General features: G+C 40.5%; 1 protein-coding gene across 1 annotated transcript in view; it reads left to right on the forward strand.

Annotated features, from left to right (window-relative positions):
* Positions 1-10291: 10291 nt before the first annotated feature.
* Positions 10292-16146, forward strand: part of pth1r (parathyroid hormone 1 receptor) — a 107716-nt gene continuing 101861 nt past the window's right edge. The window contains exon 1 of the mRNA XM_048596029.1: positions 10292-10366. Coding sequence (XP_048451986.1) covers positions 10292-10366 — 75 coding nt within the window. The remainder of the gene's footprint in view (positions 10367-16146) is intronic.

Raw genomic sequence — 16146 nt, forward strand, 5'->3', positions numbered from 1 at the left:
TTTTCTTGAATTATTGCTGTCCATTTCATGTAGGGCACTCACAGTGTTGTCAGGAAGGAAGTTCCAGGATTTCAACCAAGTCACACTGAAGGAAAAGCAATGTAGTTCAATTCAACATGGTATATGGCTTGGAGGGAAATTGCAGGTGATGAAGTTCCTGTGTATATGTTGCCTCTGACAAAGGCTGTGAGTTTGGAAGGTGCTTTTTAAGGGTCATGGTGAGTTGCTACAGTGCATCATGTAGAGCACACACACACACACACACACACACACACACACAGCTGCCACTATGCATCAGTGATAGAGGGAGTGAATGTTGAACTTGGTAATTGTGTGTCATTGAAGTGGACTGCTTTGTCCTAGATGATGTTGATCTCCTTGAGTGTTGTTGAAGTTGCACTCATCCAGACAAGTGGAGAATACTGCATCATACTCCTGATCTGTGCATTGTAGAAGGGGGACAGGCTTTGGAAAGCTAAGAGGTAAGTTACTTGCCACAGAATTCCTAGATTCTTATATGGTCTTGTAGCCACAGTATTTATATGGTTATTTATCAAGTTTAATTTCTGGTCAATGGTAACCCCAGCATAATGGGATTGATAGTTAGGGATTCAGCAATGGTAATCCCATCGGATGTTCAGAGGAGATGGTTAAATTCTCTTTTGTTGGAGGTCATCATTGCCTAGCATCTATCTGACACACATAGTACTTGCCACTTATCAGTCAAATAATGGATGTTGGAGGATGGGGATGTTTGTAGATCCTCTTCCTGCGGTGGATTTTTTACTTGTCCACCTCCCCATTCATGGCTGGCTGAGGCAGGATTGCCGAGTTTATAACAGAATCATTAGCATTGGGATTGCTTAGCTCTGTCCATCACATGTTGCTTCCCTTGTTTCACAAGCAAGTAGTTCTGTGTTGTAGTTTCACCAAGTTGATATTTCAGTTTTAGGTTTGCTCTTGGCATGTCCTCCTACACTGTTCATTGAACCAGGCTTGAACTTTTCATTTGATGGTAATGGTAGAGTGGGAAGAACACCAAGCTATTAGGTTACAGATTGAGATTGAATACAAATCTGCTGCTCCTGATGGCCCACAGTGTCTCATGGGTGCCCAATTTTGAGTTGCTAGATCTGTTAGAAGTTTGCCCCATAAAGCATTGTAGTTGTACCCCACAATACAATGGAGAGTATCTTTAATGCGAAGATGGGGCTTTGTCTCTGCAAGAATAACCACTCTGACCAAACCTATCATGGACAAATGCAGCAGGTATATTGTGTAGAAAGGTCAAATAGTTTTTTTTCGCCTCTTCTTGTTTCTTTCCCCACCAGCTGTAAAACTGGTCCAGCAGTTATGTCATTTGGGATTCAGTCAATAGTGGAGCTACTGAGCTACTCTTGGTGATGGACATCGATGACCCCCACCTAAAGAATATTCTGAGCTTGTTCTACCCCTCAGTGCTTCTTTCAATTGATGCTCAATTGGAGGGCAGCTGGTTGGTTGTAATTAGCAGTAGGTTTCATTGGCCATGTTTGAACTGTTACTGTGAGACTTCACAGGGTCCAGAGTCGGTGATAAGGACATCTAAAGCAACTCCTTCCTGAGTGTAAAACACTGTGTCACCAGCACTGCTGGGTCTGTCCTGTCAGGGATCATGATGGGGGTTCTGGGATATTGTATATAAGGTATGACTGTGTAAGGCTGTTTCTTGACTAAATTACGGGGAAGCTCTTCCAATTTTCACAGAAGCTCCTAGACGACAGGAAGACTTTGCAGAGATGAGTTTGCTATTGTAATTTCTGGTGCATAGGTTGATTATGTGTTGTGCATCTTGTCTAAGATCTTTTAGATTAATACAACTAAGTGGGTTGGGATCTTTTCTATTCACCTGAGAGGACAGACAGGGGATCAGTTTAACTTCTAATCCAAAAGATCACACCAAGAACAGTGCAACCCTCTCTTGGTATTGCACTGAATTGTCAGACTGGAGTATGCGCTCTCGCCTCACATTGTGATTCAGAGAATGCAAATTCTGCCACTGAGCTTTGGCTGACACAATACAGTGCAATATAATTAAAGGTCAGGACAAATATTTATACAGATGAGTATGCCAGATCCAAAACTCACTCAACCAGATACAAGACGCTAGACTCAACTATTCCAACATGCTGCTGGCTGATGTTCCACATTCTACCCTCCATAAACCTGAGGATGCTGCCATGTCTTAACTTGCAGCAAGTCTGTTCCATAATAATGCCGATGTTTGCTGACCTACATTGGCTTCTGGCCAAGCAATGCTTTGATTTTAAAACTCTGAACATTGATTCCAAATACCTCCATGGCCTCATATTCTCTCTATTTCCATAATCTTCCCCAGGCCCATGCCCTCTCAGGTATTTGTGCTCATCTAGTCCTGGCCGCTTGTTTATTCCCAATGATAATTGGTTTATTAATTGTGGCTATGCTTTCAGTAGTTTACTCACCAAGCTTTGGACTTTGTCCCCTGCTTCTCTACACCTCTTTACCTCACTTTCCTTCTTTAAAACACTTCCTAAAACCTACTTCTTTGATCAAGCTTTTTGTAGATTAGTAGTACAGAAATGGATTGCATTAGGATGACTGCTGAAGAAGCCTGGAGTCTCTGATGTTGGTTATGGGGGATTGAATCCACCTTAGACCCCACATGGCAATAAAATAGTCCCTGTCCACTCTGTAAGCTCTAGACAGCAATTCTGTCAGCCTACATCTGAGCTGGATTTTGGTGAAGTGTCTTACATCCGTATGAAAATTTCTGCATCCTGATCCATGCCCTGAAGAGACTGCAGCTTTTAAAAGGGAACTGAATTTCCCAGTTGTTCATGGAAACAACCAAAGGACAAGACTTTACATTTTATGGCTTTTGCAGTAATAAGCAAACTAAAATCAGCAGAAGTTAAACATTACTCAATAGGCAACTAATCACTCAATTGGCAATTAACTCAATGGGTAACCAAGCAAAAGGAACTTCACATTAACTAACTAATACAACCAAGATATGTCTTACGACTCTATTTGATACATACTGCATATCTGGAAGATATAAAGCATTAAAAGAGTGTGTCCCAGGTTATTCCCAGCTTTTCAGTAGTTTCATGTCTTCCTGCCATGCAAGCTGCTTCTTCCAATGTCCTTTGAAAGTCACTCTACTCAGCCTGATTTCCAGATCTGACTCCAACCAGCAGGGCCCATCACAGTGACTCATTGTTCTTACAGGCAAAGTTCCAGTTTCATTCCTAAAGGACACAAATAGCTTTACTCATTGTTTTTTAAATCTCCAGAAAAAGCTCATCTGTACATTCTTCTTCTGTTTGAAAAGAGAACCAGCTCTTACCAGCATTAGATTTTTACAAACATAAAAAACTCTTTCCCTGCATGTCACAGCAGCAACGGTGCTGACTCTCTTTCACAGTGACTACATATCTGCCTCTAAAAACAGCGGTCCCTTTTTCTGTGTCAAGGTCTGATTTTCAAAAGTTTCAGTCTTGGATCTCTTTCTCCATGATAACCAGATCCCAAGGGCCTTGTATCCAGGCAGGAATTAACACAACCATCATTTCCTATATCATGAACTTCCAGTTTCCCTTTAAGTTAAAGGAGACATTTTAAAACATCAACATCTAGTCAACTTTCACGTTATTAATTACCTGTACAAAAACTTACGTATCCCCACATTAAGCTTATCAATGTGGAATACCCTACAGCTTACAGTAAAACTAATCCAGGAGTGCTTTGAATTATTTTGCAAGATGTGCTTTACCAGTCTCTATAAATGATAGAGTTTTAACTGGCTATAAAATTTCCTCACTGTCCATAACACTGATTTCATACACCCATCATTGCATATCACTGATAATCAATATTGCAAAGTTGCAGAATGTCATTATTCCCAGTACGTTTTACCCTTCTTGATATGTCACCTCCATCTCCTAACCTTCCTGTCATCTCCCTCAGTTTCTTCTTCTTGTTGAAATTTATTGAATTGTGATTTAACCTTTTATGATAATGCACATTTTAATTTTTCCGCTGGCCAGTAAGCTTATAATTCAATACTTCAGTTCACCCTGACCTTCCCTCTCATTTCCCATTTTTCTTTTGCCACAGTGGGTAATTATTTTCCAGGTCAATTTTATTCCTTTTGACATTCTATTATTTGTATGTTCAAGGTCGTGACATAAAAGCGTTTAATTTCATTGTGGATTTCAATAATGGTTGGAATTTTGCCTTGTGGAGGGGGCTTTGGCTGTGGGGATTTTGGGCTGGGACTGCAATGCTTTTCAACTTCTGGACAATTTTCCCAGTGAAGTCCTCTCAACAGCAATGGTCCATGGCTGGTTCTTAACAGAGCGTTTCACTTGATTCTGGATAAGCATTGACACTTTCCCAACGTAGCATGGCATCTCCAATGTGTCACAAACCTAGCATTCCATTGGAGGCAGTCTTAAAGCAAGGACTCAGAACATCGCCATGTGATCTTTCAGAATGGCTGTACAATGGCAACACATCCGCAGGAGTCATTCTTCATGCACACTGATCTCCAGAATGGCTCTATTATTTAAAGGATGCTTTTTGTATTAGATAATTGACTTCATTTTATTGTTTGCTGTGGTTCTCCAATTTCCTGAGCAGTGCTTCCCTTTCCTAAAGTGTCAGTCAGTTAATCATTCTGGCCTGTCTGATTAGTTGTCCTGCACTTGTGTCCTCCACTGGGTTTGATGATGAATGCAGCAACACATGTTAATTGGCCACCTCTCATAACGTTAGGCAAGTAAGCATGTAACTGAAACCCCCGGGCCTGATGACAGATTATCAACTTCAATTGGAAAATTCTGCTCCTAGGATCTGATTCATTTAAAAAAAATCAACTTTTTTTGTATCCTTCAAACTAAAAGATGACTGTTTTAGTAGATTGAGTCACTTTTTATTTCTGTCAACCTGTGAAATCCTGCTTGGTAAATGCAATATGCATTGGGGTATTTGGAAAGCCAAAATGCAATTTATCAGAGTCAGCTTGGTTTCCTGAAGGATAAATCATGTTTGTAAATTTGCTAGAGTTTTTCAAAGATGTCACAACCAAAGTAAATAATGCGGGTTCTGTTGATGTAGTGTATCTGGGCTTCTACAAGGCATTTGATCAGGTGCCACACAAAAGGTAAGTAAATAAAGAAAGATCATATTGGGTGGAGTAATATATGAGCTTGGATAGAGAATTGACCTACTAACATAAAGTATAGAGCCAGGATAAATGAGTCTTTCTCTGGCTGGTAAGCTGTAATTAGAGGGGTGCTACAGGGTTTGGACCTCATGCCCCAATTACTTACAATCTACGTCAATGACTTGGATGCAGGGACAGAAGGTTCCAAAGCCAAATTTGCACATGACACTACAATAAGTGGGAAAATTGGTTTCAATGAAGAAATAAAAAAATTACAAAGAGAAATGGATAGGTTAGGTGAATAGGCCAAAATTTGGTGGCTGAAATTTAACATGGATAAGTGTGAGGTTAAACATTTTCACACAAGGAATGCAAAGGGAAGTTCAAAATTAAATGGAGAGAAACTTCAGAGTGCTTTGGTGCATAAAAATTAGCAGCTTATAAGGAGGGGAAATAGAACTTTATCATTTATTGCTAAAGGAGTAAAAGTAAGGACATGTCATTGTAAGTGTACAAGGCATGGGTGAGACCACATCTGGAATACTGAGTACCGTTCTGGTTCCCTTACTTGAGGAAGGATGCACTTGCATTGGAGGCAGTTCAGAGAGGGTCACTAATTCAATGTCAGAGATGAAAAGCTTGCTTTCTGAGGAGAAATTGAACAATTTAGGCCTAAGCTGTCTCTGGGGTTTAGAAGAATGAGAGGAGATCTATTTGAGGTATATAACGTGCAAAAAGGAATTGACAAAGTAGATATGGAGTGGATGTTTCTCCTTGTGAGGCAATCTAGAACAAAATGTCATAGTTTTAGGATAAACAGTGGCAGATTTAAACAGAGATGAAGAAGAATTACTTCCCCCAAAAGGTTTGAATTTGTGGAATTCATTACCTGTAGAGTGCAGTGGACGCCAGGACACAATATATTTAAAGAGGAGGTAAACCAATTTTTAATTTGTCATGGGCTAAAGGGTTATGGGAGTGGGCAGAAAAATGGAGTTGAGGCCAAGATGAGATGAGCCATGATTGAATTAAATGGCAGAGCAGGCTTGAGGATCTGAATTGCATCGCCAGGTCCTAGTTCTTACGTTCTTATTAAACACAAAATTTAAATCTCCGTCTATATTACCCAGATACACAGTCAATTTGGTAACAGATGCTAATATGATCATTTTAAAATAAATTAAAATCTTTGTGAGTATACGTTCAATATCTCATTGTCTTCACTGTGAGATTCTATGCACGATCTACAGCAACATCTCCCCACTGAGTAATCACATGGATTGCGGTGAGGTGACGAGTTTTGAGCTACTGTCCGCTCTTTCAAATAAACGCACAGTTTTGAGCTCCCGTATTAGGCGAGTCTGACTCTTCATCTATTCCACGCTGTGACTTTAAATGTCCCAGAAATGCTTCATCTATAACTAACTACATGCAGCAAATGCTGTTTTGTGAGATTTTAAGATGCAAAATATAAGTAATTTGAGACATGTCAGGTGATCAGCACTGCTTCTTCTCAGTTGCACAGCAATCCCGGAAGTTTCTTCACTGGCTGAGCGCAAGTCAGCTCCTTTAAGTTATTCTACACATATAGTTCATTCACAAAATTTGAAGGGTCTGCGTGCTGAAACTAAAAAAAAACACATACAACAGAAAAAAAACAGCAAAAGGAACGTTGGTGGTAATTGCAGAATGCTTGAGAAAAATCAAGTGACCTTAGTCCAATGGTTCTCAGAGCTTCCCAACTGTTCCCTGTTTTGCTCTAATAGTGAAAGAACATTTTTAACAATAATCTGAAAGGGAGAGAGGATCCAGTGTTGTGTATCATCTGAAAATAACACACCATTTAGAGAGGTACAGTTTGATAAGGGATATGGCTTTGTTAGAGGGAAGTTACGCCTGACAAAAGTGGTTGAATTTTTCAAGGAGGTGACCAAGTGGGTGGATGAGGGCAATGCCGTTGATATAGTTTATATGGGTTTCAGTATGGCTTTTGACCAAGTCCCACGTGGGAGACTGATAAAGAAGACAAAAACACATGGGGTTCAGGCTAACTTGGCAACTTATTTCCAAAATTGGCTTAGTGGCCGGAGAGAGAGGATAGCTGTAGAAGGCTGTTTATATGACTTGAAGCTGATGTCCAGTGGTATACCACAGGGATCAATATTGGGTTCCTCATTGTTCGTGATATATATAAATGCTAAATGTGGGAATGTAGGGGGAAGAGATGATAGGTAAATTTGTGGATGACAGGAGGATTTGTTGGGTGGTTTACAGTGAGGAAGAAGGTCTTAGGGTTACAGGAAGCTATAAACAGATTGTTCAGATGGGCAGAGCAGTGTCCTTTGATACACCTGTCAATCCTGCAACATCTATCACTTAGAAGGACAGGGCAACAGATGCATGGAAACACCATCACTTGCACATTCCCTGTCAACTCACACATTGTGCTGACTGGAAGCCATATCAATGGCACAGCATCAAAATCCTCAACTTACTCTCTGTCAGCTCTGTAAGTGCCCTTACACTGCAGCAACTCCAGAAGTTCATGAAAACAGCTCACCAATACCCTTTCAAGAGCAGTTAAGGATGGGAAATAAAGGTTGGTCTTGCCAGGATGTCTACATCCTAAAATGAATAAATCAAAGCTAGCAGGGACATAGATAACATTGACATTGATATTAATCAATATGTTTATAGATATTGATAAAGAGCAAAATAGACAAATACATAAATGAGTAATGAATAAGTAACAGCTTGCAAATAGTTAAAGGATAGGTAGACAGATGCATTCATTAAGGAGATAGGTGAGCAGCCATATCCAGGAAATAAAAACTTCATAAAATCTAAGCAGTAGGAACAGGAGTAAGCTGTTCAACCCCTTGAGCCTGCTCCCCTCCATTCAATAGGATCATGGCTGATCTGATCTTCCTGCCCTTTCACTGTAACTGTTGATTCATCTACTGATCAAAATGATCTATCTGTCTCAGCCTTGAATATGCACAAGGACGCTACACCCACAGCTCTCCGTGGCAAGTAGTTCCAAAGACTCGCAACACTCTGAGAAAAGAAGTTCCTCCTCATATCAGTCTTAAATTGGCATGCATTCAGGTAGGCTCAAAGTCATATGGCATGAACCAAATCATAGGGAAAAATAGTATAAACCCAGCAGACAGGGTGGTAAGGTTGCTGGGGAGACTCACCTTTTACAGCTGTACTACTAGTTCATGGCTTGGCAGAGCCACATTTTCACATGAGTTCAAGTGCGGTATCTCAAGTGCAAGGGGATGATGAACCTATGGAAATGATGCTGGCAAAGAGCATGAAGCTCTATCTCAGTGTTAGGTGTTTGGAAAATGATAGAAGTTTAGGAACCCTTGCATCCTCCAGCTTAGAAAGTGTTATAGAAAGATGAGATACTAAATCCAATATGAAATCTTAAAATGATGCATTATATTGAGTTAAACTCTGATTGCAAACTGATAAAAGGAAATCCAAGCTAGTCTCAGGAAGCACCTAGAATTCACTGTAGGTAGGTGAAACATAGAGACCAGTCTCTTCAATCTGACTTCTCGCTACTGAGACTTGATAAATTTATCTACAGAGTACACTGCACATATACAAGAGCATACACTGACCATTTCAGTACCAGGTTAGAATGTGACAGTGAGCACTGAGGGGCTATATAGTCTCAGGTGTAAGGGAGTTGTCACCTTTTACCGAGCACGTACTGTGTTGAAGCTATACAGGAGCTTATAGTGAGACACCCACACACACAAGCCGTACAGCATGAGGCAGGAATTAATGGTTTCAGATTTTCCAGTGTGCCATATAATTTTTGCCCTCCTAATCCATTGCACTATTATCAGTGTAATCTGATAATAATGAAAATATAAGATCCTAGAGCATTCTGTAATAATTCCTAGAATAGTTTTTTTTCTTTAAATTGCTTGCATGTTGCATTTCTGCTGTTTATTTGGGACTAGATATTGACTGCCAAGTGAAAGCTCAATAGATTCCAACAGGAGTCAGGAAACCATCCTGTGGTGAGAGACTGGAGATCATTGCATGTTTGAGGAGGGACTGAGCTGGAGAGCTATTATATTGCATTTTTAAAATATTTCCTCCCTCCCCCCCCCCCCCCACCCCCGCCACACCAAAACACACACAACCTCAATCACAAGTTATGTAGAAACTGCTCCAATTGTTGGCAACTCACCCTTTGGACTTCCTCAACTGCATCTCTGATACTTACAACACGCACACACAGTAGACGGAGAAGTGGACATTATTTAATTTGATTCTATTGTTCCCAGGATCATTGCGGGTGAGCAAGAGCGCTGACAAAGAGGATTGAAGTGGATAAGAAGCGTTGGAATGTTGGAACTAAATGTACGTGTGTGTTATATTTGAAACTATTTCAAACAAAGTTGAAAGGACCTTTCTTTAAATAGAACTCTCAATTGATAGGACTTTTAAATTGCTGGTCAATTTAGAGAAAATGAACTGGTCTAAGACTCAGGAGAATGTGACAGTGGCAGAAAGTGGATGTTAAAACTGACATGAAACTTAACGCGGTGATATTAACACACTAGTGTTTTCTTTCTCCCCTCGTTGAAAACCTGGAACCGTGAGGAGGAAACTGCAGAAAGGCGCCTGATGTGACAACACAGAAACCGCTAGCCTAGGATTTTAATTCCTTTCTTGTCGTTGGGGAAGATCCAAGGGAGAACAGGAATACAGGCTGGGGGATGGTGTTAATAAGCAACTTAAATTCTGTCATATGGATGTGATTTTTTTTGTTTCTGTTGCTCTGTAACTAGCATTCACAGAAACTCAAAAATCAGCTCAGCACACTCCGCTCCCTTCACAACTGAAGGAAGAAAAAGTTAGCGAGAGTTTCAATTGGATTTTGGTTTTGTTGGGGGTGGGTGGTGTGGTATAAGGGGTGGGAGGGGGAGGTGGGCTGTGGGGGACGTGTGGGGACGCACTCGAGGATTCGATGCTGCCGCCGGTGAGGGGAGAGAGGAGAGAGTTTGAAACAAGCAATTTGAAAAGTGGATGAAGAGGAAGGAGGTGGGCTGATATCGCCCGCTGCCAGACATGGGAGCCGCCACCGTCTCCAGCAGCCTGGGGGTCCTCCTGTACTGCTCGGTTCTCAGCTGTGTCTACGCTCTGGTGAGTGTGTCTCTACTCCCTGAGAGAAGTGCCCCTGTTTGACTGATATACGTACCGATTAATTTACTGGGTTATTCCGGCTCGGACATACCATATATTTCCTATTCCACCTTCCAGTGTTTTAGTTCGGTCTTTGTATTATGGGTTATTTATGTAGGATGGATCAATTATATGAATGTGCTCCGGGACTGAGAGACAAACTTATAAATTGGTCGCTCTTATTTCAAACATTATATATTGCATATTTCCCATTTATGAGTGCGATCAATATATATGGGCATGTACCATAGTCTTCATTAGCAACAGTGTTTATATTTATGTAGATCTTATGCATAGGCATTTTTTTTATCGTCGTCTTAGTATAAGCTCACACAGTACACAAGTACAATGCTAACATAAGTATATACTATAAGATAAAATTCAAAAAGCTTTGCTCCACACTATATAACATGAAGACACCAACTCTCCCTCACTCCATACATACGCTTTCCTTTGTGTTGTCTGTGTTTACAAACACACATATGTGGTATGTCAGCATACACTAGCTACAATATGTACGTCTGCATAATTTCACTGGCAACATTTGCTTGTGGGACCTAAGTGTAACTATAACTCCAGCCCTGTAACCAAACTGACACCTAGGTAATGAGACCAAACTTTGCTCCATATGAGTGTTTTAGCACGTATGGTTCAGTGTGACTTCCCATCCATTTGCCGCTCTGAGATTTCTGTGCTCTTCAAATTCTGTTCTCCTGCACATCCCCAGTTTTAATTGTTCCATTGTAATCAATCATGCCTTCAGCTGGCAATGTCCTAATTTTAAAAAATCTCCTCTGAATCCCCTCTGGGCTTTCTATTTCTTTCTTGTTTTATCCTTAAAACTCACCTCTTCGTCTAAGCATTTGGTCACCTGTCTTATTTCTTTATTTTGACTTTAAATTTGGTTTAATAGAACTCATTTAAAATGCCTTGGAACATTTTTAATATGTTGAGCTACAGAAAAAGTAGCTTTACAAATGTGAAATAAATGTTGTGTCTTTATGTATATGAGAATTTGACTGTGTGCATGTGATATATTGTCAATGAATATTTTTCTGGCTGGAGGTAGATTTGCAGTGGAGTTTCAACTGGAACTTTTCCTGATAGATATTAATGATCATTCCAGATCTTAGTGTGCTGGGAACAGTTTCCAAGTTTGCGGATGATATGAAAGTTGAAAGGATTCTACACTATGAAGAGGACAGTGTAGAATTTTAAAAGGACATAGACAAGTTGGTGGAATGGGTGGGTAGAGGGCAGATGAAGTTCTATGCTGAGAATTGTGAGTTGATGCATTATGATAGGAAGAGCATTGACAGGAAATGTTGAATAAGGAGTACAACTCTAACAGGGGTGCAGCAGCAGAGTGTACATAGATCATTGAAGATGATAGGAGGACAGGTGAAGAAAGCATTCTGGGCTTTATTAAAAGGAACATGCAGTACAAGAGCAATGAGCTGGCATATGACACTTGTTAGTACCCAGCTGGACTATTGTGTACTGTTCAGGGCACCACCTTATAGGAAAAACATGAATGCATTGGAGAGAGTGCAGAAGACATTTACAAGAATGTTCCAGGGGTGGGAAACTTCAGCTATGAGAATAGAATGCAAAAGGTTGGGAATATTCTCCTTGGAGTTTAGAAAGCTAAAATAAGATTCTGATAGAAATTTTCAAAATCATGAGGGGTCTGGGTTGAGTAAATGTTCTAGTTTACAGAAGGATTAAGACTGAGAGGGCACATATTTAAAGTGATTTGGAAAAGAGGCAACTGCAACGTGAGAAAAACATTATTGTCACAGCAAGGGGTTCACGTCTAGAAACACTGCTGGAAGTGTGATGGAGGTAGGTTCAAATGAAGCATGAAGCATTGGATGATTATTTCATTAGAAAAAAATGCCCAAGACATGGAGAAAAGGTAGGAGAATGGTGTGAGTGATAATACCCAGACAGCTGGTGCAAACACAATGGGCTGAACGGCCTCCTTCTGTGCTGTAACACTTTTGTGATTCTATGATGTGTGAATGTATTTCTTTGTGCATGGCTGAGAGTAAGACTGTGTATGCGTGTTTCTCTATGAATCCGTGTATGCCTGTGTGAACACAAACATTTTGTTCCTTTGCCGGTCATCTTTAATTTATGTGTTCTGGTTACTTCCCCTGACCAGTTCAAACTGTTTTACTGAAATAATTAAAACTTGTCATCATTTTTAACACTCGTTTGAACTTCCCTTATTTAATTCTTAAAGGACTCAACAGGATAGATGCAGGGAGCATGGCTGGGGTCTAGGACAAGGGGACAGAATCTCATTATAAGTGGCAGGTCATGAGATCTAAGGTGAGGAGGAATTTCTTTAGTCAGAGGTGGTTCTTTGGAATTCAGTGCCTTGGAGGCGTGTGGAAATTCAGTTGGATATGTTTAAGCCTGACATTGATAGATTTATATTCATTAAAAACACCAAGGGATGTAATGATAATGCATGAAAAGTTGTTCAGCATGACCTCATTGAATGATGGAGAGGGCTCGACAGCCTGAATGGCCTACTCTTAATCCTATTTCTTATGTTCACAGAATTACAAAATTTTTACAGTGCAGACGGAGGTCCATCATGCCTTATAAGCTTTCTATTTACTACTTTAGACTTTTCTCTCCTTCCTGCCCTTCTGCAGGCACTTATTGTGGATTCCAGAGGCACCCCATGCACCAATCCACCCAATGGTTCACCTGCATGGCCAACCTTCATTTGAGAGTCCTTGTGCATAAAAGCACACCCCTCTCCTAGCTGTGATGCAGTAAGGAAACCTGATTGCTTTGTTCCCCTGCACTTTTCAGTCCAGGGGCTCTGAGGCTGATTACAGCTGTGATCAGCTGAGAATGGAATTTTTCCAACTTTAGTCCTCAGTCATCAGAGAATCGATAAAAACCTGCATTTATATAACGCCTGTTATGACTTAAGGGCACCCAAGCTGCCTCACTATCACTAAAATACATTTGTGCACAGACAGGTCCCACCAACAACGAGATATTTAAAAACAAAACACATCAGCTGTTTTCCTGGTGACGGTTAAGGGATATATATTAGTAATGACAAAAGGACTTTTCTTTTTAATAGTTTCATGGAATATTTTAAACTCACTCAAGACAGCAGATGATACAATTTAATGTATCGTGTGAAAGACAGTGCCTCCAACAGTACAGCACTCCCTCAGCACAGTGTAAGTGTGGTACTTGCATCCACAGGCTGTTAAATCAGAGGTGGGAGAGCTCCCAACTAAAGTGACAGCTCACGCAAAATATATAGCCTTTGGCAAGCAAATTATTGAGATTGTCAGTGTTGTAGGAGAGGACGTGGAATGATTTTGACAAATAAATGATAAAGAATAATGCAAACAGTGGGGGAACAGTGGGAGGGTGTTTACATGAGCAATATTATTAGAAACCTAACTTAGTGCTTGGGGTTAAAGAAGAAAAATAAAAATAAAATCAATACCTTAACCTTGAAACTCAAAAGGCAAGTCAGAAACTGTTAAAAATGATAAGTCATAGAGTCATGGAGAAATTAACAGCATTGAAGAAAGCCATTCAGCCCTTCAGGTCCTTGCCAGCTTCTGTGGAGCAATCCAATCAGTCCCATTTGCCACTTAATCCCCATTAACCTCAGCCTTTCCAATTTAACCTTGTGTGTAAACCACTGACACTCTCACGCCCTAACCCTCCATCATTCCTGGAACCATTCTGCTAAATCTCCTCTCAGAAATAGTGACCCAGAACTTGACACAATGCATTAGCCGGTATTTCCTTCAAGCTTTTTTTTATTCATTCACAGGATGCAGGCATCACTGACTAGGCCATCATTTATTGCCCATCCCTAATTGCTCAGAAGGCAGTTGAAAGTCAACCACATTACTCTGGGTCTGGAGTCAGATGTAGGCCAGACCAGGTAAGGCTGACAGTTCCTTCCCTAAAAGACATTGGTGAACCGGATGGATTTTTCCTGACAATTAGACAATGGTTTCATGATCATCATTAGACTCTTAAATCCAGAATTTTATTGAATTCAAATTCCACCATCTGCCATGGCAGGATTTGAACTCAGGTCCCCAGAACACTGCCTGGGTCTCTGGATTAATAATCTAGCAATAATACACTAAGTCATTGCCTTCCCAAATGCCCTTTTGATTTGCTTTTGAAATCATTGACAAGTTCCACTTCTCCAGGTCACTATCACCCAATTCATAAAAACTGTTCTTATTCACATTCTCCCCATATATCACTTGCCCAAAACTTTAAATCACTTTCCCCTGTTTTTGTAACATCAGCTAATAAATCAAAGAGATTTTCCTTGTCTCTCTTATCAAAGCTTTTCATAATCATGTACACAAGTCTCCTCTCGGTCTCTTTTGGTCTGTGGAGAACGACCTCAGTCTTTCCATCCTAACCTTGTGTGTAAACCACTGACACCTCTATGCCTTAACCCTCTACATTCCTTGGAACTATTCTGTTAAATCTTCTCTCTGGGACTTTCACATCTCTCCAAAATTATAGCGACCAGAACTGGACACAATATGTTAGCTGGCATCCAACCAGAGACTATAAGGGTTCAGTATAATGTCTCTGCCTTTGTACCCAATGTCTCTACTTATAAAGTCCAAAATTTCTTATGCTTTCTTAACTACTCTCTCTGTCACCTTTAAAGATTGATGCGTGTGCACCCCATGTCCCTCTGTTCATTCACACTCTTTAGATCTGTGTCATTATGTCTATACTGCTTCTCCCTATTCCTTCTGGGAAAATGCATCACCTCAGGCTTTGCTCCATTGAATTCCATCTGTCACTTGTCTACCCATTCTACCCATAGCTTTTCTTTGTCCTGTTACATGAAATACATTATTGTTGTCAGTATTTGGCACTGTCCAAATTGGGTATCATTGCTAAATTTTGAAATTTTACACTGTATTCCAAGATTCAAGTCATTTAGAAATAGCAACAATGTCAATGGTCCCAGCATTAACCTCTGGGGAGCACCACTGACCACCACGCTTCAGTCCGATAAACCCTTATCCACTAGAATTCATGATTGGTGCTTGAAATTCAAGTCCCTTGTCACACTAATTTAAAAAAAGAATTTGCTAATAAAATATCTGATGACTTTTCTCCCAGCTCCTGCTGGGATTTGGGTTCGCACATTTCGAAAAACCTGTGATGTATTTTTGACCAGCACATTTCTCGGCTAACAAGGGGTTGAGCTGGGTCCAGCTCTACACCCTGTTATCTCAGATTCTCCAGCATCTGCAGTAGCTACTATCTCTGAAACATTTCTGGGCTAATACTTTTGTGAGGTAGTCAGGGCCTGCTGAAGATTCAGCGGTGCTAGCTGCCAACTGTTTGTCCTCTCTGATGAAAGTAAGGGATCCCATGGCACTATGGAAAAATGAGCAGTGAGACAAAGAAAGACACCACTGAATTCTGAAATAAAATGGGGAATTCCTGGAAATACTAAGCAGCAATGGCAGCTTCAGTGGAGAGTGAAAAACTCAGTTTGCATTTTAGGTTGATGACTTGTCTCTAATTCTGACAAAAAAGGTCATTGACCTGAAATGTCAACCTCTGTTTCTCTCTTCACAGATGCAGCCAAAACTGCTGAGCATTTCCAGCATTCTCTGTTTTTATTTTAGAGCAGCGAATCCTTGCCAAAATTCCTCAAACAGCTCACACCACACACAGGCAGCAACATCACCCAG

This window comes from Rhincodon typus, chromosome 4 (genome assembly GCF_021869965.1).
Source record: "Rhincodon typus isolate 14 chromosome 4, sRhiTyp1.1, whole genome shotgun sequence".
Taxonomy (NCBI): Eukaryota; Metazoa; Chordata; class Chondrichthyes; order Orectolobiformes; family Rhincodontidae; genus Rhincodon; species Rhincodon typus.